This window comes from Rhipicephalus microplus, chromosome 1, assembly GCF_043290135.1.
Source record: "Rhipicephalus microplus isolate Deutch F79 chromosome 1, USDA_Rmic, whole genome shotgun sequence".
NCBI classification, from domain to species: Eukaryota; Metazoa; Arthropoda; class Arachnida; order Ixodida; family Ixodidae; genus Rhipicephalus; species Rhipicephalus microplus.
This window is the reverse complement of record NC_134700.1, coordinates 249,722,216-249,746,958: the sequence shown is the minus strand read 5'-3', so window position 1 is coordinate 249,746,958 and position 24,743 is coordinate 249,722,216. Positions and strand designations below refer to the sequence as shown.

Here is a 24,743-nt window from a genome sequence, read left to right as displayed (position 1 = left end):
TCGTAGGGGCAGTAACTCTCGTTAAAGTTGCTGCCCGGACAAAGAAGAGTCTACTTGTCCAAATTAGGCTTGTGCGAATAGTGAATTTTAGGTCCGAAGCGAATTCGAAGTGAATAGTGATTTTGGTCGAATTATTTTGAATCGAATTCGAATAGAATATATGATTTTTAAAGAAAAATGGCATATTTATTATGACCTAACTAACCTGCACAATATTTTTTCTTTAATAAGGCCTCTATGCAAGAGCCTTCTTTATTTTTTCCATTCAAAGGAAGTCGAAACAACTTTAAGTAGCAGGATTTGACTTTCAGTAGAATGCAAGTGATAACCTGTAAAATATGCAACATTATTCGTTACAGCTAGAGTGTATAAGCCGGCAAAACAAGCTTTCAAGCTTTAAAAAATGATGAATCAATTTGAGGATAATATGTTCATTTAAGGGACCCTGCAACAGTTGTTTCAAGTTGCCATGGAATGGATGCACTAAAGAAGCTTATTGTTTAACGAATTAACCGCCGCAAAAATTTTTAGCATCTGTCCAGTATGAGCGTAGTCGCACAGATTTGCCACATTCTACAATTGAATTTTTTCTTCTCGTTCGAGAGACGCCTTAGACATGATGCAGAGCAGCAGCACACCCACTCGCTCCTGCATGTGGAAGAGGCAGCGTTGAACCCCGACTTCTGGATATCTTCAATCGCCCATGTCGACGACTGGAACCACCCCAGCACCCAATACAACTAGCCCCCGACTACAGTACACAGAAGATTTTTGGTGAGCGAGCTTTTCCTGACCCAGGTGATAGAGACGCTAACTGCAACGACGAACTCGCACTGCTCGCGCCGCTCGACGCTGGCGTGGCGGCTGCCACAACAGCTGCTCCTCGCCGCGACGCCGGTGCCACCCAACTCCATCTGACTCGCCCACGTTGAGCCCTACCTTCAAAAATCGCAGCAGTGTTAACCATGGAAGTGGTCGAAGTCGAAGGAACTGAGATCGCCCCTGAAGACTCCACCCTCGAAGCCGGATGGATCTCTAGCCACCGAAACAAGCAACGCAAGCATGCCTCGAACGCTCCGGCATCGCCAACTGGCCAGGGAAGCGCGTCCGATACCCCAATGCTGAACGGATCTGCCCAGCGTCTCCCTCGCAAACCCAGGCAACCGCGTCTGCCAGATGATCACGTAAAAGTTGTGATTCGCCCGAGGGACGGCCTCAATCTCTCCAAAGTGGGAGAAGCACAACTGCACGATGCTATTCTACGCGAAGTGGATCTGCACGCAACGCTACTCAAAGAGGACATTTACCGCACATGCATTGAAGCTAATCTCATCGTAGTAAGCACACCTCATCTATCCAACGCAGAAATCTACAGTCGGATCTCAAAACTACAGGTGGAAACTGAAACCTATGACGTTCGAGCCTACGTTACTTCCCCTGAGAACACAGCAAAGGGAGTGATCCACAATATTCCCCCGTACGACTCTCCTGAAGACATCTCAGCAAGTCTTGTTAATGACCGCAACCCCACGATACTACAAGCTCGCCGAATGGGAAAGACAAACACTGTACTCATTGTATTCGATGGCGACCAAGTCCCTTTCCATGTCTACTATCGAGGAGCCGAATACAAATGTTACCTACATAAGAAGCGCACCGAAGTCTGCGACAAATGCGGGGCAGTCGGCCACCGCTCGAATGTCTGCGCCAAACCAAATGCCGTAATCTGCACGCTATGTGGCACAGCCAATCCTGCTACTGCTCATCCATGCACCCTTAAGTGTCTTCTGTGCGGCCAAGCCCACCAGACAGATGACAAAACCTGTCCTCAACGCTACCAGACACCTCGCCTTCTCATTTATCGTCGCCAAGAAAGAGCTAAGCTCCAACAACAGTACCTCTCAACTATGATTTCAACGCAAAATGCTCATCCGGAACGCCAAGAGGTGAAGCCTAGCGACACCCGCTCCCGCAGTACCAGTCCAACCTCGAAGCGTCATGGCTCACGCAGCAGATCAAAGCAGCGACGCAAGAATCAGCCCCAGGAGCTCCGATTGGGATCTGCGGCACCCGAGGCTTCGGATGGTCCCCCCCTTCAGCAGCAGCAACCCAGTCTCACCCTCGCCACCCCTACGGTAAGCTGGGCTAGCATTGCCTCCCAACCTGCTCCTATACATAATACAGCACCTACAAGTACACACACGACCACACCTAATAAGGAAACCATGTTAAGTACTATCACACTGGAGCTGCGTTCACTCCGTACGTTAGTACAAGAACTTCGCGTTGAAAACGCTGCTCTTCGGAAACAACTTGCCCAGCAACCTCCGTTCTCTTCTTTGATTCACTCTGCTGACATCCACGCCAATACCACCCCCACTCCCCTACCCCCTAAACGAAAGGCTCCAGACACAGAAGAACCAGCCACACCATCGTCGCAACCACCTACCACCTCAGCACCCATTTTGCCTGTAGAATCTGTACCGCAGCAGCAACTCCACGAGATGATTCAAACCGTACTTGAACGGCAGTTACCGATAATGCTTGAACAGACCATCGCGCAAACGCTAGAGCGATCCCTCGATTCAATCCTCACAGCAAAGTTAGAGCACCAACTCACCTTAATGCTCGACGGAAAGCTGGAAGCCCGAGCGACGATTATCCAGAACAACCTTGAAGCCACACTTTCGAGTCTTCTTGCCAGCTACAATAGCAGAGTCACAGAGCTTGAGCGGTGTACACATCGCTCTCGCTCACACTCGCATCAGAAGCCTTATGGCCGCATCAACCAAGATGGCCGTGAGTAATCCACACACTCAGTACAGCATCTGGCAGTGGAACTGTCGTAGCTACCGCCGTAAGAGGAGCGTGCTACAACAATTTCTATCCACACTCAAAGAAACAGATACACCAGATATTATTGCTTTACAGGAATCAGGCGGACAGGCTAAGCTGGTCGGATACGCCTCCTTTACGGCTACTCAAGCCCCTGACAGTCGCGAAGTCCTTGCCACCGTCGTGAAACAAAATATCCCTGTAATTCAACACCCCTCGCTCTCTGATACAGTGCCACACATTATATTGGAAATCCTCTCTTCATCTCGCCGGACATCCACCAGTATGTTCTTGGTCAATGTTTACAGCAGCCCACGACAACCACATCGCTTTCACAAGCTCCTATCTTATGTCAAGAAGTTGGCAAGAATTTCCCCCCTCCTCGTGGTAGGGGATTTTAACGCTCCCTCACCCGCTTGGGGCTACATTCACGACACCAGAAAAGGGCGAATGCTGTGGCAAGACACCCACAATCTTGGCTACACCCTTATCACAGACCCGGCATACCCTACGCGGTTGGGCAACAGCGTTGCCAGAGACACCACTCCTGACCTCACTTTCACTGCGAACATTACGCATGCAGAGTGGTCCAACCTTCATGAACATCTAGGTAGCGACCACTACATAATACAAGTGATCGTCAAGGCTGGCCCGCAGCGCGGGAAATCCAGTGTCGTGTTTTCTTGTCCTCTTCGTCCCCGTGAATTTGCGCTACTTCACCATACGGTTAAATGATGTCTCACCAACTAGCCCAGCTCTCAACCCTACTGAAATCCAAACAGCTTGCCCTCGTTGACTGGGATGTCTTCCGCGAATTGCGGGCAACAGCCTCTCCAGAATCTGCCACCTCCATCAACCAATGGACAGCTTCCTTACTACAAGACGTTAAGCGTGCTACCAAGACTCCCCCAGAAGACGCCGTAGGCGACACGGTAGACACCAAGTTACTGCACATGTGGGAGGCCCTCGCTGGTCTGCGCAAGCGCTATAACTCCAACAAATTGAACCGCTCATTACGCAAACGCATTGCTATATTAGCGCGTCAAATTGAAGATTACGCTTTTCAACTCTTCCGCCAGAACTGGCATCAGCTTTGTAACGTTATGGAACGCTTACCTAACGTGCCCAAAGCGTGGAATATTCTGCGTAGTATGATAGAACCAACATCGACAAAAACTGCTCAGCGCCACTCCTTAATCACCGCTCTGCACAATTATCCAGGTACCAATGAAGACCTTATCCAAGACCTATCTAGTCGGTACATTGTCGGTGCTACTTCGGTTGATCTCCCATGCTACAATGGGGTGGATAATCCAGCCCTGGATTCCCAGATTACAAAAGCGGAAGTGAGGTCCGCAGTTTCACAACTGAGACCTCAATCAGCGCCTGGCCCGGATAAAATAAATAAAATATTACGAAACCTTGACGAAGAATCACTTGAAATGCTCACATCTTATCTGCAAATGGTTTGCGAGTCGGGAGAAATACCAAAAACATGGAAAACCGCCACAGTCATTCTGATACCTAAACCAGGAAAACCACTCACTATCGAGAACCTTCGGCCAATATCTCTCACATCCTGTGTCGGCAAGGTACTCGAGCATGTTATTCACACTCGACTACAAAGGTACATGGAAGAACATGCCTTCTACCCGCATACAATGCTCGGATTCCGCCCTAAAGTTTTGACACAAGACGTGATGCTGCAACTGAATAGTCACATTATCGACGGTGAAGACTGCTCTCGGTATGGGACACGTGCTATTCTGGGGCTAGACCTTACCAAGGCATTTGACAATGTGCTACATTCATCCATCCTTGCCGCCCTCGCCACGCTCAACGTAGGCGACCGTACCTACCGCTGCATCCGCAACTTTTTAACGGACAGGACAGCCACACTCTCGGTCAACGATTTGCCTGCACCTTCCATCACTCTCGGTTGGAAAGGGACACCACAGGGGTCGGTCCTCTCTCCATTCCTTTTCAACCTGGCCATGCTTCACCTTCCGCCACTTCTAGAAGATATCCCCCACCTCCACCACAGCATATACGCAGACGATATCACCTTGTGGATTGCCAGAGGTAGTGACAGAGACACAAGATGCACTTCAATTGGCGATTGATGATGATGATGAAAAACATTTATTATAAAAGAGAGAGGTACGGGGCCAAAGCATGACCCCGCTACATGGTCGGCGTCCTTAGTCCGGGACACCGCATGACGAGGCCCCTACTCGCGCCCGTCTCACCAGAGCCCGTTGAGACTCTAGTGATGAGCAGTTGAGGAGGACAGTCTCCCATGCCTCTCGGGAAGGGGAAGGGGGTAGGTGGGGATTTTTCGAACATGCCCACACCATGTGGAAGATATCACGTCTCCCCACAGTGTGGGCACCGCCCATCTGTGTTCGCATCGAAATGTTTTAGGATTGCAGGACAGAGTAGAGTACCTGTCTGCAGGCGCCTTAGAGTTCGCTCTTCCGCCTTACTCAGCCCCTTTGCAGGAGCCGGGTAAAGGCGGTGAGTGTCGCGATAATAGGTCAGAATTTCTTTGAACCGCAGCAGCGGTGTATTGGCCTCAGAGTCATAAAAGCCAAGGTGAGGAGCCCGGTAGGTAAGCGCTCGGGCGGCCGCGTCAGCGGCCTCATTACCTCGTAAGCCCTGATGGCTAGGAGCCCATATGATGCGTCTCGGGGCTGGATCAGCGAGAGCCCGTTTTAGAATTTGACTGGCTAGGGGGGATATCTCTCCTACCAAGTAATGAGCACGTGCTTTCCGGGAGTCCGTGATGATAACTTTCGAGTTGGGGTCCGCAGCAGCAAGCGCTATCGCGACTTCAGCGCGCTCTGGATTTTGTTCTCGGAACGAGAGCCCATTGACATGCTTTTCCCGGTGAACTACACAGGCCGTGTAAAATCCCGTGGGCGAAGGCCCTGCTATATCTACATAGAATACACCAGGTCGGGAGCCGTGTTGCCTCTCAAGCGTCCAAGCCCGCGCCTGTCTTCTGCTTTCGTGCGTGTGCTTATCCATGTTACTGGGGAGTGGAGAGACCGAGAGCATATGCCGCCACAGTTCCGGAATACGCTCCGCCTTCTCTGCAGTGCAAGTGTGCTGTATATGTAAGCGGTTCAGCAGGCGGCGCCCGGGAGCCGTCTGCACGAGCCGCGTATATTGATTCATAAGGTGGGCCTCCCGCAACTCCTGGTAGGAGTTGAGCACACCTAACGCCCTCAGTTTGGCGTTGGAAGTGGCCACCGGGAGATCCAGAGCTCGTTCAGTAGCCTTACGAATGGTGGCATCTATTCTTTCGTCTTCTTGCTTGTTAGTGCGAAGGTATGGGACGGCGTAGAGGATCCGGCTAGTCACGAAGGCATGGGCGAGCCGAAGCGCGTCCCTGCCCCGCAGACCACCCCGCTTGTTGGAAACGCGGTGGATCATGCGCCCTACCTGTTCGCCTATTCTCTTGAGTTTCGCTATAGTGGAGTCCGGTCTGAGTCTGTGGTGAATGAACAGGCCCAGAATCCGAAGCTCCTCCACCTCTCTGATGGGAACCCCAGACAGGGAGATGTGTATGGCTGACTTATCTCTTGGCTTCGCTCTGACGTGCAGAAGCTCTGATTTGTTTGGAACACATTGGATTCCACAATCGTTGGCATACGCCTCGACTGTGGATGCGGCCTGCTGAAGGCGTTCCTGCATTTCACCAAGGCTCCCTTCAGTGGTCCAGATTGTAATATCATCGGCATATACTGCGTGTTGTGTGCCTTCCACCCTGGCCAATTCGCTTGGAAGGCGCATCATAGCAATGTTGAAAAGGAGCGGTGATAACACTGCTCCCTGTGGGGTACCCCGTGTTCCCATAATGTACGGGCCATATTCCTCGTCCTCGATCCGAAGAAGTGCCTGGCGTTTAGAGAGAAAATCTCTGACATATGCAAAGGCCTTAGCCCCGCAATCGGTGGAACTCAAGTTAGCCAGGATGCTGCTGTGTTTAACATTGCCGAAAGCCCCCTTCAGATCAAGGGCGAGGATGGCTTTATCATTGTGTTGCATAGTTATGGGCTGTATGACGGCCCTACGGAGCTGGAGAAGGACGTCCTGTGCAGACATGTGTGGGCGAAACCCAAACATGGTGTCTGCAAAGAAGCCCTTGCCCTCAAGGTATGGGGAGAGGCGATCCCGTACCATCGTCTGCATAAGCTTGCCCGCGCACGAAGTCAGTGATATGGGCCTCAGATTTTCCGTATTCACGGCCTTGCCTGCTTTGGGGATAAAAGTCACAAGTGACGTTTTTCATTCGGAAGGGAGCGCACGGCCGTCCCAGATCTCGTTCATGTATTCCAATAAATGTAGGTGGGCTGTGTCATGGAGGTTTGCCAACAGCTTTACTGTTATGCGGTCCAGCCCCGGAGTCGTACCCCTGCGCATTTTAGCTAAAGCCGCTTTAAGGTCATGCAACTCAAAACGGGCATCGAGTTGGTGATTAGGCTTACCAGAGTACGTGTGCGCCGGCCCAGGCGGGTCCTGCGTACGACAGAGATACCTATCGCACAGAGCATCTGCAAGCTGTGCCGGAGTGCCTTGGTACCCTTGCAGAGCTCGCCAGAGCTGCTTCTGCGCCTCCCCTCTCGTTTGAGAGGGGTCTATGAGACTGCGAAAGAGACACCATGTCCCCTTCGAGCTCATCTGACGAGCTGCGGCGTCGCAGCGGGCTATCCAATTTGAATCTGAGAGTTGGGCAGCATACGCTGCAGCCTGTTCCGTGAGTTGGGCTATGCGGATACGTAATTTGCGATTAGTCTTCTGCTTTTTCCAACGTTTTGTTAAGCTTCGGCGTGCCTCCCACAAGTGTAGGAGGTGAGTGTCAACTGCGGGGATTTCTTCGTTGGTTTGGAGGGTAGTAACAAGTCTTTTCTGAATGTTGTTTACGTGTTGAGCCCATTCTGCATAGTCTCCAGAAAATAGTATGGGAGGGATAGTCTGATTGCGAAATTGGGTCCAATCGGTCAACTTCGCTTGACCGCATTTTTTATGAGCTGACTTTTCCAGGAGTGTGACCCAGAGAAGGCAGTGATCACTGCCTAGAGAATCGCCCAAGTTCTCCCAGGTAGCATCCTTAGCATTTTTTACGAGAGAGAGGTCCGGACACGTGTCACGGGTTACCGAGTTCCCCACTCGAGTGGGGTACGCGGGATCTGTGAGCAGCGTGAGGCGAAGGGTGGAGATAAGCTCTGCCAGCTTACATCCTCTGGCCTTCTCGTAGTGATAGCCCCAGTGAAGGCTGGGAGCATTGAAGTCTCCCACGATCACTAAGGGGTCCTTGTCTGCCAACTTGATCGCCCGGAGGAAGATTTCACTAAAAGTTACGCGTGGCTTATGCGGGGGGCTGTATATATTTAGGATGTGTATTGACTGGTCGCGACGTCTGAGAGGCAGTACTCTGACCATTGTGTATTCTTGTTCAGTACTTAAGTTTAAATCGACCTGAATCGCGGTATATGCCTTGTTCACCAGGATGCATGACGAGGGCCCCCCCTGGAAAGTGCTATAGCCAGAGAATTTAACGTCCAAACCGGGCTCCTGCAAAGCAAGCAAGGCGGGCATGTTTCTGAGGGACTGCAAGTAGAGCTGGAGGTGCGACCGTTTTTTCCAGGCTCTAAAACCCCTGCAGTTCCATTGTATAATCTCAAATTTTTGTAGATATTTAGCTTGTTTGTTAGATCGGCTAGCCATCTTTTAGTATTTATTTACGGTGCAGAGGTCCGGTCCGAACCTGGAGCCGGCCCCGAAGCCGGCCCCGAAAAGCCTTCTTCTGCTGCCTGACGGGAGGCTGACTTGCGTTTAACCTGCGGGGAGTCGCTCTGAGTGGTGTTTTTAATTTGGGCGATAACCCAGGGCTGCACGGCTTTAAGGACTGAGTTAGAGACCTGCACCACAATTTCGGGAAGTGCTTGCGTTAAGGCTGCCGTGAACATGTCCTGAAAGGACTCGCGGATTGCCGACATGATTTGAGTGGGGAGGGCTGCCACGCTCGCCTCTAATTGCTCGGTTTTTCGCTCGAGGGACTCGATGCGACCGATGGATCCGGTAATGGAAGCTGGTCCAACTACCGTGTCCGCGTCCTGCCGCGAGACGCTAGTGAGGCGGGATGTGACGGAAGAGCCGTCATCCCCGTCCTCTGCCTCGGCTTCCTGCACTGGCTCGGATGACCCGACCTGCTTGGCTTCTAATTCCTGAATTTTGCGCGCAAGAATTTGGTTCTGGCGCCTCAGCTCCCCTATCTGCTGCTGTAGGGCGGTTTCGGTAGGGGAGGGAGAAGGGGAAGGTCCGGAGACTGCCCCACCCCAACAGCTCACCTGTGCTTGGACGGGTGTCAAGGGTGGGAAGTCCTTGACCCAGACAGGAGGCTCCGACGGGGTCCCAGACTTTACATTGGTGGAGTGCCCGGTGTTGGTCTTCTTGGGTTCTGGCTTATTCGACTTGACGGCTGGTGCTTTCTTGGGGCCAGTCTTAGAAGTCGGAGCCTGTTTGTGCCCCCCCCCCCCTCGTTGTCCTCGGCTTGGATCCGCGTGGGGATCCCGACTTGACCGGCTGCCGGAACCGTCCAGCACAACCGGGAGCTCCAGTCTTGTGGCCACCGCCGCAGAGGAGGCAGCTCGGAATGCACTGGTGTTCCGTGGGGCCGTCAGGAGTAGCAGCAGGTACCTGAACGCCGCAGCTTGTGCAGCGGCCGGGCTGCGGGCGTGGGCAAGTATCTGCTCGATGGCCCACTGTGCCACAGAGTGGGCATGCAGGCACTGTCTTCTTATACAAGTGAACAGGGAGCCGCTCGCAGTTGTATAACACCGTTCGTGGCACCTTGGTCCCCGCGAAGGTGATCACCGCAACCGGGGTGTCCCCAAGCTTGCGCACAGACACTACATTTGGCTCACCACTGAGCTTGCTTTTCACAGTTTTGGACGTTTCGTCTTGAGAGACTTGCACGACGCCCCGACAGAACTCACCGGAGAGTTTGGAATGTCCCCGGAATGTTAGCTGGCGGCCCCCGACTGGCAGCTTAATGTCCCGGAGGAGTCTCTCGGCGGCGTCCACTGATTTGAGCGTGCACACAAGTACATTTTGGTCCCAGAGGGGCCACACCGCAAGTCCCACACTTGCGTAGGCTCCGAGGATGCTGCGGACTGCAGCGCCAGCTTGTCCAGGACCAAACGTGGCCTTGAGGTCGAGCGTCTCACGCGGTTTCAGCACCACTATGATGTCGTCTTTTTCGATGCGCGGCGTGTTCTTCGGCCACCACTGGAGTTGCTTGGCGCGCTGCGAGGTGACGCTCGGCGCGTTCTTGCCCTGTGCTTGCTGAGGGCGAGACGCTGCTTGTTGTTTGGCTGCAGGAGCCCTGGCGTCTCTCGACGCCACTGGTGCGTTCTTCCTTCCGCGCTAGACGCGGAGCATATCCTTGAGGTACTCTTCCTCAGTTGATAGAGGTGTCTCGGTTTGAGCGGTATCCATCTGTATGATCTGTAGGGACTCCGGATCGTAGCCAGCGACTTGATTTGGAGTCGCCATTACTGGGGAAACCCCGGGCAGGGCCAGCGCGGCCCTTACTGCGGTTAGGCTTAACTCCGCGGTGGTTTGGCGAAAGCTTCAAGTGACCGAAAAAGGGTCAGAAGACGGCCCACCTTGACAAGACGTGATGTCTACGGTTGCGGCTGACGTTCTTGGAGACGGTGGTAGAAAGCTTGCAGGAGAACGACTTGATGTGACGCAAATAATTGCGATATTTCACAGAGCCGACGTGGTATGCGACCGCTCCCGTCGATCGACGCCAGCGCCCCTCCTGGCGATTGATAGAATCACAACTTATGCTGAACAACGGGGATTGTACTGCTCGCCCCAAAAGTCAGAGTTACTCGTCTATTGACCTAGATCTCCCTACAACAGAGACCTTCCCACGATAAATCTGCATGTGCAACATCACCCTATACGGACAGTCTACCATTCGCGTATTGGGCTTCCGCATTCAGCAAAACGGTGGCAATTCGGAAACAATGCAACTACTACACCATCATGTCTATCAGACTACTAGGCTCATCTCCCGCATCGCCAATAAACAGCACGGCATGAAAGAGGCCAATCTCATACGACTGGTGACCGTCTTCTCCATAAGCAGAATCCTTTATGTTGCTCCATTGATGAAACTTCCGCTCACCGACAAGAAAAAACTAAACATAATGATCAGGCACTGCTACAAGTGCACACTGCATCTCCCCATGTCTACGCCCAATGGGAAACTCAATGACCTAGGACTTCACAATACTATAGAAGAAGTCATTGAAGCCCAACGTATATCGCACTACGAACGATTAGGCCAAACTCCTACAGGACGTCATCTCATGTGCTCACTCGGCATACCTTACATCTCCCAGTTTGGCCAGAAACTCCCAATTTCTTCGGACATTCGCGACACTTTCGTGATTCCCCCCATACCACGCAATATGCACCCTGAATATAACGTGGAAAGACGAGTAGACCGCGCCAAGCAACTAGGCAAGCGTTACGCGAAAGCCACGTACGTGGCGTATGTAGACGCAGCGGATTATCCTACGCATCGGGCCATGGCCCTCGCTGTCGCCACTGGGCCGCAGTACATAATTACCGCAACTGGCACCATTCGCGCAAACAAACCAGAAGAAGGCGAAGAAGCAGCCATCGCTCTCGCCTACGCTTCAACCTAAGCATCCTGCATCATCAGCGACTCCAAGACTGCCATCTGCAACTTTACCAAAGGTTTGATCTCCCAACCGGCGCTCCGAATTCTCACAAGTACACCTCTGTTGCGTCGTCGCCGCGTTGAGATCATCTGGACTCCGGGCCACTCGGGGCTTGCGGGGAACGAACACGCTCATGACGCCGCCCGAGCTCTCGTCCGCCGGGCGCGTCATCCAACAGAGCACCAGAGCGACCTGACGGGGCTGAGCGAGAGATGATGGTCTCCTCGTTTCGCGACAATGCAAGGGACAGAATGGCTACCTTTGGAGAAATCCTAATGTATTACCGCAAGGCCAGACTTAAATACCCACCACCAGACAAGTGCAGCAGTCCACTAACTGGCGTCTATTACAGACATGCACTTTCCCCTGTCCGTCACTGTACAGCCGTATTTACCCCGCTATTCACACACCACAATGCAAAACGTGCGGTGCACCTAACGCTGAGCTCAACCATATTATATGGGCCTGCCCCAAAGCTACTCACTCAGTTAAACACAGTACGAACCCTACATTCACAATCACCACGGCCGAGCAGTGGAAGGCTTTGCTGCTCAGCACATGCCCGGAGGACCAGCTCTGGGCTGTCCGGCTGGCCGAAGACGCCGCCAGGATTCAAGGCCTGGCCGCCGCCTGAGGAAGGGGGTTACAGAGGGGCACGTCTCCCGGCCCCCCGCCACCTTTGACCCCAGCAGGGACACTTGAATAAAGTTTCTTGTCTCTCTCTCTCTTCTCGTCCCGACTAAAGCGCTTGAAGCAAAGCCGGGAGAGATGGCATAGGGAACGAAAATATGTTGCATGCGTTTTGTGACCTTGAGCACTCATTATCTCTTTTTTTTCTTTCAATATGCGGCTTTTCAGTGTCATCGTGCATGTTTGCGTGGACATGGCGCGGCCACCCGCTGCGGCGCCTCGTAACGACAGAGTACCCCATGCTCAAATCAGCCGATGGCTAGTACAATGGCTGCGACGAGCAATTTTTGACATTGTGGCGTCTTTTGTCGAGAGAAGGGAGCAATTTTCGTCGGACTTTGATAACTTGTTGTGAATTTTAAGTCACGTGCTGCGCTATAATATTTAGCTCACGTGTTGTCGGTAGCCTCAACCAGCAATCAGCAGTGTTTACTGACCATGCACATGAAGCGTTGCACGGCCCCTTTAAATTTGTAGTGGGGCTTCGCGGCAGAGCACATTTTTTTTTGGATAAGTGCTTTCATGGCTTAGCACTTCTATACTGCAGTGAAAACACCTTTACAGGTGCTTACATGCGGTTTAGTGTACACCTATTCGTTCATGTCAAATACTTCTAAATATTCGATAATTTAAATTCGGATCGAAGAAAATTTGAATACTCTACTATTTGTTCGAATATTTGAAGCATTCTAACATTCGCACAAGCCTGGTCAAAATGTTGACTCTACTGACATTCGTGACCCACCACGGTGATCTAGAGGTTACAGTGTTCAGCTGGTGACCTAAAGGTGACGGGGTTGAATTCCAGCCAGTAGCAGCCGTATTGGATGAAGGTGGAATGCTAGACACCTGTTTACTTAGGCTTATGTGCATTTTTATGAATACCAGATGGTCAATTTTTAGAGTGCTCCACTACGACATCCTTCACACACTATGGCATCTCTCACAATCATATCAGTTTTAGGGCGTTAAAAGCCCCAAACAGTTATTTTACCATACATTCCCTGTTCCGCAATTTTTCGTCATCTTGCTTTGTGTATAAAATGGTAATGCACCATAAAAGTAATTGAACCCATTTTAATAATTCATCATTTACTTCTGTATGGTAGCGATTGATTACGTTACAGTAATCAAACACATTTTTTACTGAAGCAAGCATACATTTCAAGCAAGAAAGAAAGATTGCAGCTAAAAGCTTGCAGTTGATGACTGTTGGCAACCCTTGTAGGTCATAGCATGGTCTGTAAAAAGGTTCATCATTGTGGACTGTTTAGCTGCCGGGATGGATGGGTGGATGAAAAAATTTATTGGGATCCTGAAGGAATCCACTTCCATTTTATAGTGGTAGGATCGTGAGCCGCTCCCACGTAGGGACGGGGAGGCTTAGCCTCACCGCCACATCGTGGGTCATCTGGACAGCCTTGAGTTGTGTGAAGACCGGACTTGTGAGCATTGAATGAAAGGCATTGTCGGAAAATTATTGATTTTTTTTTCTTGTAAAAAGGGGTACCTCCAAAGCATGTGGTTAAAATCAATGCGATTGTGGCAGTCCGGACAAAGTTCTGAAATGTCGGAGTTATGGCTATAGGTTAACAGGCTAGGGTATGTTCCCGTCTAAAGCATGCAAAAGGAAATTGTCTGTTGCCTAGGCAACTTTTCGTGCAGCAGTAGAAAGGACCTATGGCCTGTATTTTTAAGGATAGCTTTGCTGCTGTATTTTTTCAAATCGGTTCTCTAGACATGCACATTTATATCAGTCTTGTATTCGTTATTACCAGAATGTTACAGAATTTATGCCCTGCTGTCTGTTCTTGATAGTGCGTCTTTGTTGTGCGAAAAATATGCAGTGTTTTTCTTTTTACACTCACAGATAATGTGCAAGTACTTGCATATTCAAATTGTAAATATGAAATGAAAAATTAATGGCATAGCAACGTTGTGAGTTGCCTTGCTTTTGCCCCACGCTTTTGCATTGAGCTGCTCTGAATATTTAATACTATTAGTTGTACCCCTTTATAAAACACACCAGTGTGCCTACATTGAAATAGGTGTTGATAAGCAAATGCATACATGGTCACCTGCATATAAGAGACAACTCATAATAAACCACAAGAATTGCTCCACGGTGTATTTCTCTGGGAAAGGGGTTCAACTGTGCTAGTATGTTAACCCTCAGCCTCGGTGATCAACAAGGGGAACCTAGCCTACATTCTTGCAGTAACACGGCACTGCCCTTTTTGTGGGCCATATTTTTTAAGCGCCATACCATTGAGTAGTGGACTGGAGTAAACGAATTTGTAGGTCCTTTCTCAGTGTGTGATTTCTTGTAGGTATGCCGCCAAGAAAGGAGAGAAGCTGTCACGTGCCCTGTCCATCACAAAGCGAGCAGCAACACCACGACATCGGCTGAGCCGTGCAGTCTCCACGTTTATCAGCCCTCTAAAGTCAGTAGGAAACCAGTCCTCGCCATTTCATGGCATGCGGCTAGCATCAAGTTCGAACCTCAATGTGAGTAGCCTCACCCTTCAACCACAGCGCACAGAAAGCAACGAAGATGTCTTCTTGATGCCACGCAGTGTGAGGTAGTGACCATGTTGCGCATCATCAGACTCGCCAGTGCACAGATATCCTGACTACGGGGGCTGCTGCAAGGTTCTGTATGCGCAGCATAGCGTCCCTGGTTTCACAGACACACAATTGCATTCCCTGTGGTACCTTTTGTGAAAAGTGCAGCTTCCTGCCATTACTCATTAGAAAACGTCATATACTGTAACATAAAGGAAGGTGATGGCACACCTTACATTGCCTGTGAGCGTAATTCTCACTCAAGTGCTTTTTCACTAAAATGAGCCATTCGGACCGGACCATTTACACTGATAATGCTAAATGTTTGGCAGCAGTACAGGCCACATGCGTGTCTTTTGCTTTAGTAATCTCTATGCGATTAAGTCTCTTCAGTGCAATGAAAATTCAGCGTGTCAGCTACTCGAAAAGGAAAACAGCATCTCTCTATTTCTTTTTTTTCCCTTTCTGAATGAGGATAGTAATTATCACATAAAACCCAAAGGTAAAGCTCTCTTCAGTTCAGAAATTTCATTAGACACTCGTCTTTCGGCAAATATCCTAGTCTGGCATAGTACAGATTTTGAAAAGACTTAGCATGGGATGATTGGGCATATTTGCTACTTCTGCATCAATTTTCGGGCCGGAATTTGGTTGTATGCTCGTCTTGAAATATTTATATGTTGCAAATGCAACTGAATTTGGTTGTATGCTCGTCTTGAAATATTTATATGTTGCAAATGCAACTGACTAGGTAAACTACAGAGAAATTTTCATTTATGTCAAAAACCAGAATATAAGTTGGACCAGAATATAGGCTAACCCCCAAACATGGAATCTCCAAAAATATATCTTTAAAAATTGCAAGGTATCGCGGCACACCCTTACCTTGGTATATATGCGGCACAACCAAGCATGTGGTGACATTTCTTTTTATTTGGACACTAATATTATGTTGTTAAATGCCAGAAGGCCTCACAGGTATGTCACTCAGACTTTTCGAACTTGAGTCCGGCGACGTCCATTTTTCACTAGTAAAGTCTTGTGCGCAAGTGTGTACAAAGGCAGCTACAACTCCATATAAGGCAGAATTGACAAAGATGCAATGTGGCCACAGGTGTTCCATTTGTGCATTGCATCAAGGGCATATTTGCTTTATCTATTTTTTAAAATTACGGAACTTTACTCAAAATTAAAGACAGTAACTAATTACTACCCAACCAGTTATGTATTTAGCACTACATCATTCTTTCAGTAATTCTAACGGGGATGTCAATGGATCCAGCTCATTATTAACCTGAGTGAAATAAGTGTTCTCACGCACTTGCCTGGCAAACATTTATCATCGAAACCCGACTACACCTGTCAATAATCTTTGCAAGATTGCCATGTTATGAAGTATTATAGCTTTTAGTGTGCAGAGAGAAATTGGTGTGTTATTGGTGTGTCCATAAAATGGTGCCTGAATCTGTACAGTACTTTGTTGCCATGTCTTCATTTGTCAAGTTTTTGCAACTCTTAAGACCATGTGTAATAATACTACCTTGCAGTGCACCATGCTAAAGGGTTGCTAAAGCTTCAACATTTGTCTTTGTGAAACGGTGTTGTCCCAGAACACTTTACCAAATGGGGTACTGCCAGAGTAGTACATAACGCTTGTGTGTTGTAGCAAGTGCAAACATTTAAACAACCGTTTTAATGCGATTTAGTGTTTGCAGTGCTGGGACTTTTCATATCTGTTACTCCATGTACTATACTATCAACAGCCAGGTTTCACATAGAAAAGTTGGTGCACTGGTCAAGTGTTCATTGCATACAGGTTTGCAGCCACAGTGTGGTCAGCACTGTGGATGCACCTTTATTTTTCACCTTTGTTTTGTGTCTCTATCTGAATCTGTGCATGATACTGTACTTCCTTTGGTGACCGTGTGCACTGAATACGAGACTAGATGCCATTAGGCTCATTTATGCAACCTTCTGTTGACTTAGAGGTGTGGGCCATTATGATGACCAACATCTTCACGTGCTTTGTCAAATTAATGGCTGTAGCCTTTTTATCATTAGATAACACCATTAAGCACATTCTTTGACTCGCTTACTCATTCATAACCCTTTAGTAGTGCTGAATGATAATTTCAGTTTTTCCACAAGTATAATGTTTTGTTCCCTGGGCATATTCGCTTTCCATCATACCATGGAACAAATATTACTTTCATAATGATACTGCTCAGGTTCGCTGTAATTTCAAGCTAATTTATCACAAATATCATCTTAGTACAAATGACCAAATCGGCTAAACTATGTGAATGGTTTGCTACTGCAGGTAGTAGTCTCGTGTGTTGGAATCTAAATGTCACTTGAGAACTGCTTGCTCTGTGGTCTCGTGTTGCGGTAGAAAAGCATCACTTAAGAACTGTTTTTTGTGGGCACTAAGTGGCTCCCAGTATTTTCTTTATTTGGTAGCTTTCTGGCACTGTTTTTAGCTAATAGTGGAGGTAATAAATGATTGTGAACATTAAACAGGGTGGTACTAAGAAATTTTTGCCAAGTCATTTAAAGTGTTTAGAGCCAGTAGCTAACTGTAAAGCCATATAATGTGAAACCAGCAGCTAATAAAAAGTTCCAAGAATGACTGTGTGCTACCTCATACACGATGGGCACCTGTTAGTTTTGTTACGATACTTTTCACTTTCAGAGGTTACTGCAACTTTCAGCCCTTAGCACTAACAACCATGATGATGACCAAAAGAGCTATTAAATGAATGTGTCAACTTGCCTTGCTGTATGTGTTTGTGATTGTGGAGGACTGCTTTTTGTATTGTCTTTTTTCTTTGGAATGTTTGCACATGTACCAGTGTTAACCCATGTTTTTTTTGTGGCGTAACATCAAGTCTGTCTTGTTTGCTTACTTGTTCTGCTTGGTTTCACCAATATACGAAAACATTGTAAATAAATATTTTGTCATTCTATGTGTTTATATACTAACTTATGCAGCCTTGCACGTCTACGTGCGGAGCTAACACTTTGCAAGTTCACACACAAAAAGTCTGGGTCAAAGTATGTGACACCGTGGCTTAACTGGGTGATTTCTCAGTTGTTTGATTCTCTGCATACTGTATTTACTCACATAATCCTTGCAATCGTATAATTCTCACACCCTCCACATCGCCCAACAAAAATACTATTTTTCTTTTCCGCGAATATTTATCGCACTCCCAAAAATTGCAGCTGGAATGTCATCTGCTTCTTCTAACCACTGATGATGATGGCACACAACAGCCTGGCGCTATTTCTTAAGCATTATGCGTACTATCAACACACAGAGCCCCAATCCAAAGCACAGGTTTGTGTGTTGCCTAAAGGACGCATAGTGGGCTCTTCACCGATTCGCAAAAGGAAAAATTATGGTGTGGTGAGCACTTAACAACTGCGCTTGCAGTAGGCATTGTAAAATTGTTTGAAACGGCCAATGTTGCACACACAGTCGGTTTTTTTGCAGCACAGTTGAGCATGCACAAAAATACAGAAATTACAAGGGTGATGCTAAGGGATTCTAGAAAAATTTCAGAACTTGACCAAGTCATGGATTTCCTTGATTACATGTTCGTTAAGGTAAGTTTGGTATATATATACATATTTCTATTTCAGCATCTGACTCCCCACACAAGACTCTGAAAAAATGAAAACCGACTGGGATTACACTCGTATATGGGATAAGCAACAGCCTGCACAATTTCATATCACCTTTCACTTGACTTCATGCGAATGGTACACTGCTGTTCTTGCATTTTGCTTCCATCAAGATGCCATAACCAGGAATCAAGCTTGCATCCCCAAGTTTAGCAGTGCGATTTCTAACCCGCTAAACTTCCACTGTGGGTTTTTTGAAACTTTTCGAAATTCACTTCATTTTTTTTTAATCTTAAAATTATTGAAATTTCGAAGTATTCGAAGTGAGTGAGTAGGTGCATATCAAAGGGGGGCCCTTCAACACTACTCGAGCATGGTCAGAAAATGCAGGGGATCCGTAGTCAAGGTTCCTGAGAACACGTGAGCCAAATATTATAGCACACCTCGCAGCCTATAATATCCAATAAATTATCAAACTCTGCTAAAAATCACTTTCTCTTTCGTGATATGACATAGCATACTCAAAATCATTGCGTAAAAGCCATTGTATCAGCTGTTGGCTCATTTGAGTATGGCACACTTGTTTGTTACAGGTATCACAGCGGGAGGTCGCGACTTGTTTACATGTGCATGCTCGATCGCACTGAAAAGCTGCATATTCAAAAAAAAAGAAAGAAAAAAATTCTCATGGTCACGAGGCGCACATGACGTTTGTTCCTCGTGCCATCTCTCCCTGCTTAGTTCCCAGCGTTTTTATCAGGATGAGGGAAGAGAGAATACAATTGCAGCGTGATAGAAATCTTTGTAACTCTGCTCATTCTGGTTGAATTCTAAAAATATTTACGTTGGTCAATTCATGAGGCAATAAGCTTCTTTAGTGAACCCATTAAATGGTTGAAGAAGTGTTGCAAGGTTTCTTTAATCCACATGTAACTTTCTTGTAAAGTTGGTTTCACTGCATTGTACGGTTTTTATGCTAGGAAAACGCCTTTACAAAAAATGATGCACTGTCGGGAAGTTTTACTTCAAAGTTAATTTGACAAATTGCCCTCACATGATTCTTCCTTTTTTAAGTTTAAAAGCTTCTTATACTGCCTCATATGCTCTACATATAGTAAATTATAAAAGTTAGCATATTTTCCAGGTTATCGTTTGCATTCTATCGAAAGTCTGATCCTGAACTATTCAAGATTGGTTCCACTTTGAACCAAAAAGATTGACGTTGCATGTGCCTTGTTTCAATTTCAAAAAATTATCGCGCTGTTTAGTTGGGTCATGACAAATATGCTCATTTTTGTTTATAAAATGTGATACATACTATTTCAATTTTATTCAAAATTATTCAAACTAAACCACCATTTGCTTCAAACCTAAAATTCACTATCTCCACAAGCCTAGTTTTTTCACAAATTGGCAACTTTACACTGATAAGATATCCAACTGTTTCAGTGTACAACGTTGAGGTAGATAAATTTGATACATTAAAGCCTATGTAAAATTGTTGCTGCATTTGTGGGTATTTTATGAAAGTCCTTCTCTCAAATTAGTATATTTCTGACTGGCACGTCATCCATTGATTGAATCCACTTTAAATGAGCTTTTATAGTTTTCATTAAAATTACATCACTAGTATTCTGCAGTTATAGTTATTTTTTTGAAATTTTCTACTTTTGAAGAATATTGTACACATGATTAATTTTCTAAAGCTCTGAATTTTCATTTTTTTTTAACCACATCAGTATCGATGTTACGGTTCCGAATAGTTCTGAATAAATGTTATAGTGCTTCGAATATTCAAATGTTGTAGAATAGATTTCCTTTCACACTTTTCCAAAATTTCCCAAATTTTTACTTAATGGAAACAAACAAATGGAAGTTTTTACCGGATATAACTGGCTTAAAAAGGCTATACCACTGCAATGTGGGTTCACTAAGGCGCGAAACCCCCTATTCAGGAAGAGTCAGCGCTGTCATGACGCCACTCTTTAAAGTTAAGTGTACATATTATATATGCCCCAATTTTTTTTTAATGTTTAAAAGCAAGTTATGTGGGCTATTACGGTTTTATTATGACGAAATTCTAAGAGGCAACTCTTGTTACCGTTGTCAGTTCCATTCTACTAGCATGTGAATTCTGTTACTGTTTGAATTTGCTTTGGTTTGAGCCACAGTGGTATCACTGCTAGCCTTGTAGAATCATTGAAATAAGTAGGGTCATGGTAAATATAATAATTTTCCTTTATGTTTATGATATATAAACTTTTTTTTTCACTTACATGTATTACGAGAAAGTATTATGTCTATTCCATGTATTACGTGATCTTGGGATCTCCCATGATTAAAAATCCAGGACCTACTAAATGCTCTAGCTCAATTCAAATGTCTGTCTTATTTTTCATCATCACAGATTTTGTATGAATTGGATATCTTAAAGGTATTTCCTTGTGAATCAAATGCAATGTTTTTGTGTGCTCAGATGAAATTTGTCTTGCAGGATGATGCCGACGACTCTCCATGCAGTAGTCCACAACGCAGTGGCCCGAAATCGCGAGTGCAAAGTGGATCCTACGGTCCATCTTCATCAAAACGGGCTTGAAGCTAGCGTAGCTTACTGACAAAATTTTTTAAAATCTTTTATTTATAAAAACTTTTATGTTGTTTTACATAAAAGTAACTGTGGCCATTCATTTTGCTCTCTGATGTGCCTTCTAGGCTGCTGGGCCAGGGGTGTGCATTATTATTCATTGAAATCTGTGCTTCGAAGCTGGACAGTCACTTGACCCCACTGGTACAATAACTGCAGTGGAACGTGTTGACGGCTTTTCCGTGTAGATATGGAAGGGTAATCTGCAATTTTGACGGCGAAAGATCCACTGCACTCCGAGAAACAAACCTGTAGAAACGAGACGTCGAGCAACAGCTCCCAGCAGATTAAATGCCATGCCAAAGTGTGCTGCATGCCCTCTGGTGTAAGCTGTATACACGCATAAAACTTTGTTTTGCTCGCATTGCAATTTCTATAAATTTTTTAATTTCAGTGCGCCTTTTATCAAAAAGTATCAAATCAATTCTGATAACTTTTCATGCATAAGCTACAACAAGTTGCAAACTATCTGAACTAAAAAAATTGCTGATTTTGTAAAAAGTGAAGCTGTAAAAAAAAAAAAAGCATTGCACAGCAAGATGCACCCTTTGTGGCCTTGTGAATGCATTTTTTTTTCTTTCTTTGCAGTAACTCTTTGAAGGATGTCCTATTTTTTTTAGTTCAGATATAACTTACACGTATATATAATAACATGGCTTAATATCATTACATTTATGTTGGTGGTTGTAGAGTTAGAGGTACATTGAATAAGTGAACCCACTTTAAAATTTGGGTGTGAGCCATGGAAAGGATAGGCAACGCAGGCATAAAAAAGGGTGTGGGTGGGTTATCATGAAATACCCAGTAGCATTCTTCGTGAGCATGTGAAATTTCATGTGAATACTTGCAGCCGCTTCTAAAATATGTTAAAACTGACATATACCTCTTACCCTACCATGCCCGCCTTAATGTGATTAGCATTATGTTGAAAGATTACTTTCATATTTTTTTCCTTGCATTTTTTTTCCTTGCAGTATTTTTCTGTCTAGTTTTTCACATGGCCATAGACCTAAACTATGTACCACTACTCATAGCTAAGTAAATCCTGCAATAAACAAAGGTAACACCGTCTGTGCCAGCCGTTAACTCTTCCCTGCCTCTACCAAAGTGTTTAAGAAAAGCTAATAACCTTGGGTACTTTTGAGTGTGCCTATGCTAGCAGGTTGCTCACAGTTTCACCATGACTTTCGTGTCCTTCTCTGAAAAATGCACCCTTAATCTTTGCACAAGCATTAAAAAACCAAGCAATTAAATACCAAGTTTTCAAATTTTTTAATTCCATTTTTACTGAGCACAATTCGGTTTCATGTGAGAAACAGCTCAGCACCCTTTGCAAGGACTGTTCTCGAAGTGCACTGTGTTGGTATGCATCATAGGGTTTCCTACAGCAATACCTACATCGGAATCTGTCTTTGTGATCGTGTACCTCCATAGGAATTATGGGGAGTAACAATCATAACTTCTCACCGTGTAAATGCACAACGTGTTTACACTGAAGAACATGTATGTTAGCCTGTCAGACATCGAATTTACTTTCTATGATGTTGAGTGTCATTTTAACATTTGGAGAAAAAAGCACATTTGATATCTCGAAGCAAATGGGCACCAAGCATGGCCTCTACATTTCAAAAGTTGCATTACAAATGATCAGCACCACATCATCAAAGCATTCTGTCGCGGCACTGATGCTTCACTGCAAGCTAATGAAAAAGAAATTCAAGTTTCCACTCAAGCAAATGCACACATAAGGTCCACAATAGAACTGGCTCAAAATATTGATAGTTTTAGTGCTCCTGATTACCTTGTAAAAGCACTATGCCTGGTTTAATTTTTTTTCCTTTGAACTTACATTTTTGGTATTTTCTGTATTTAAACAATCATAACTTCTTTGCTAATAACAATTTTTAATTAAAACTTAGCACATTTCCTTGTCACACTTGAGGGTGTGCAATGACTCAGTTAGCAAAATTGTGCCACAAGATTTTATACAGCTGCCTTTTATGCGAAGGTGCCCCTAGTGCACTGCATAATTTTTAGTTATTTAATCACTGTGGTTTTAATATTTATCTGACTTCATCTGTTTTTGTTCATTGCACTGGCTAAAGCTTTTTTCATGTCCCTACAAGAAATAGGGTTTTGGTCATGGGTGGAGTTTGAAATAGAAGTGCATGCATAAGGGCAACGTGTTCTTAATTATGAAAAATCAACAAAAATAACATTTGCTTTATAATGCTGACAAATAATCTGCAGTGGTTTTTTTCTGACACTTAGCTCTGCACCTTAATACACTTAAACCCCTCTATAAGAGGCATGCTCCAGGCAACAATTCTTGTCTCTTATAAGCAGGGTACCTCAGATGCATTTTTTACCCGTATTTTACTGTTGGCTCACCGGTGTCTTTTATACCCATTTGTCTCTTATATGAGTGCCCCTATAAAGGGGTATTACTGTAGAAGCATCAAAATAAATGCAGTAGAAATCTTTAAAGAAAAATGAGATTTTTGTTCGTGGACACACAGAAAAGCTTTACAGCAGGTAACTAGGTTGCAGCCACAGCTTGATGTTGAATGAAAGCAGTTACAGACATGCATTTAGTTTATTACTGTGTGATAATAGCACTTGCCTCAACTCATTTCTTGCGAGGGCCATGTGGTCAATTTTTAATAAGTTCTGTGCTCGTCACTGCTTTTTTCACAGGAACAGGTGAAAGTTTCTATCATCATAGCAATGTGAAGTTTTTGCAAAAGAGTAATTATACTTTCGTTTGACACTGGCACTCTGTTGTGACTGTACGTGCATATAAGCTTTCATTCCAGTCACTGTAGTGGTGGGGCTGGGAAATGTGCTTGTTACTACCCATAGCATAGCTACTACCTTGTAGTGTGCCAGTTTTAAAGCATTCATCTTAACTGGGTGGTGCAGGCTCCTTACAAAGCCAAGCAAAATATGCCGAGCACTCGCTTGTGGACAGTGCTTCCATCTATAAAAGGCTTCTGCACCCAACACTTCAAGAGTATGCTGATAAAGCATTTTCAAGAAGAATATGCAGTGATTTGCAATCCTCCTGCTGCCTATAAGAATAGTAAAAAGAATTGTGGATGAATGTGTAATGAATGTGTCGATGATGAACCTGTAGCTTTTCCTCTCTCTCTGCTTTTCTTTTTTAAAAAAATCTGTGGGTAGAATAAATAATTAAAGCAGTAGCGCAGAACAGACAGAAGGGCAGCAATTCTTGTGTTTGCTCAGCTACAAGGAAAGATCTTGCTCCAGCTTCGCCTTGGAAGGAGATTTGTGGCTCCTCCATCCTCATTCACGTAATTGGAGGCAGTGCAAGTTCTTTGCCGCTGATGCACACTTGTGGGCCCCAAAATTCTACATGTGTGTGAAAAGTGATCATATTGTTTAAAGGGCCAGTAAACAGCCCTGAGGTCCAAAAGTTTTTAAAAAGATATATGTGCAGTTTTTTTTTTTTTTTTTTGCAAACATGCTGGCGCAAGAATTTTGCGAATACGTACTATATTGAGAAAGTTACAGGGGTTAGAACATCGGTCTAAGATGGTTTCAAATTTTTCGCGCGTGCTCGCCCCCCCCCCCTTCTCCCTTCCATGAAGGGA

General features: G+C 45.9%; 1 protein-coding gene across 1 annotated transcript in view; it reads left to right on the top strand.

The window, feature by feature from the left end:
- Positions 1-21,172, top strand: part of LOC119186171 (protein ECT2) — a 66,363-nt gene extending 45,191 nt beyond the window's left edge. Inside the window, exons 20-21 of the mRNA XM_037434892.2 lie at positions 14,624-14,801; positions 20,980-21,172. Coding sequence (XP_037290789.1) covers positions 14,624-14,801; positions 20,980-21,081 — 280 coding nt within the window. The 3' untranslated portion in view covers positions 21,082-21,172. The remainder of the gene's footprint in view (positions 1-14,623; positions 14,802-20,979) is intronic.
- Positions 21,173-24,743: the final 3,571 nt, after the last annotated feature.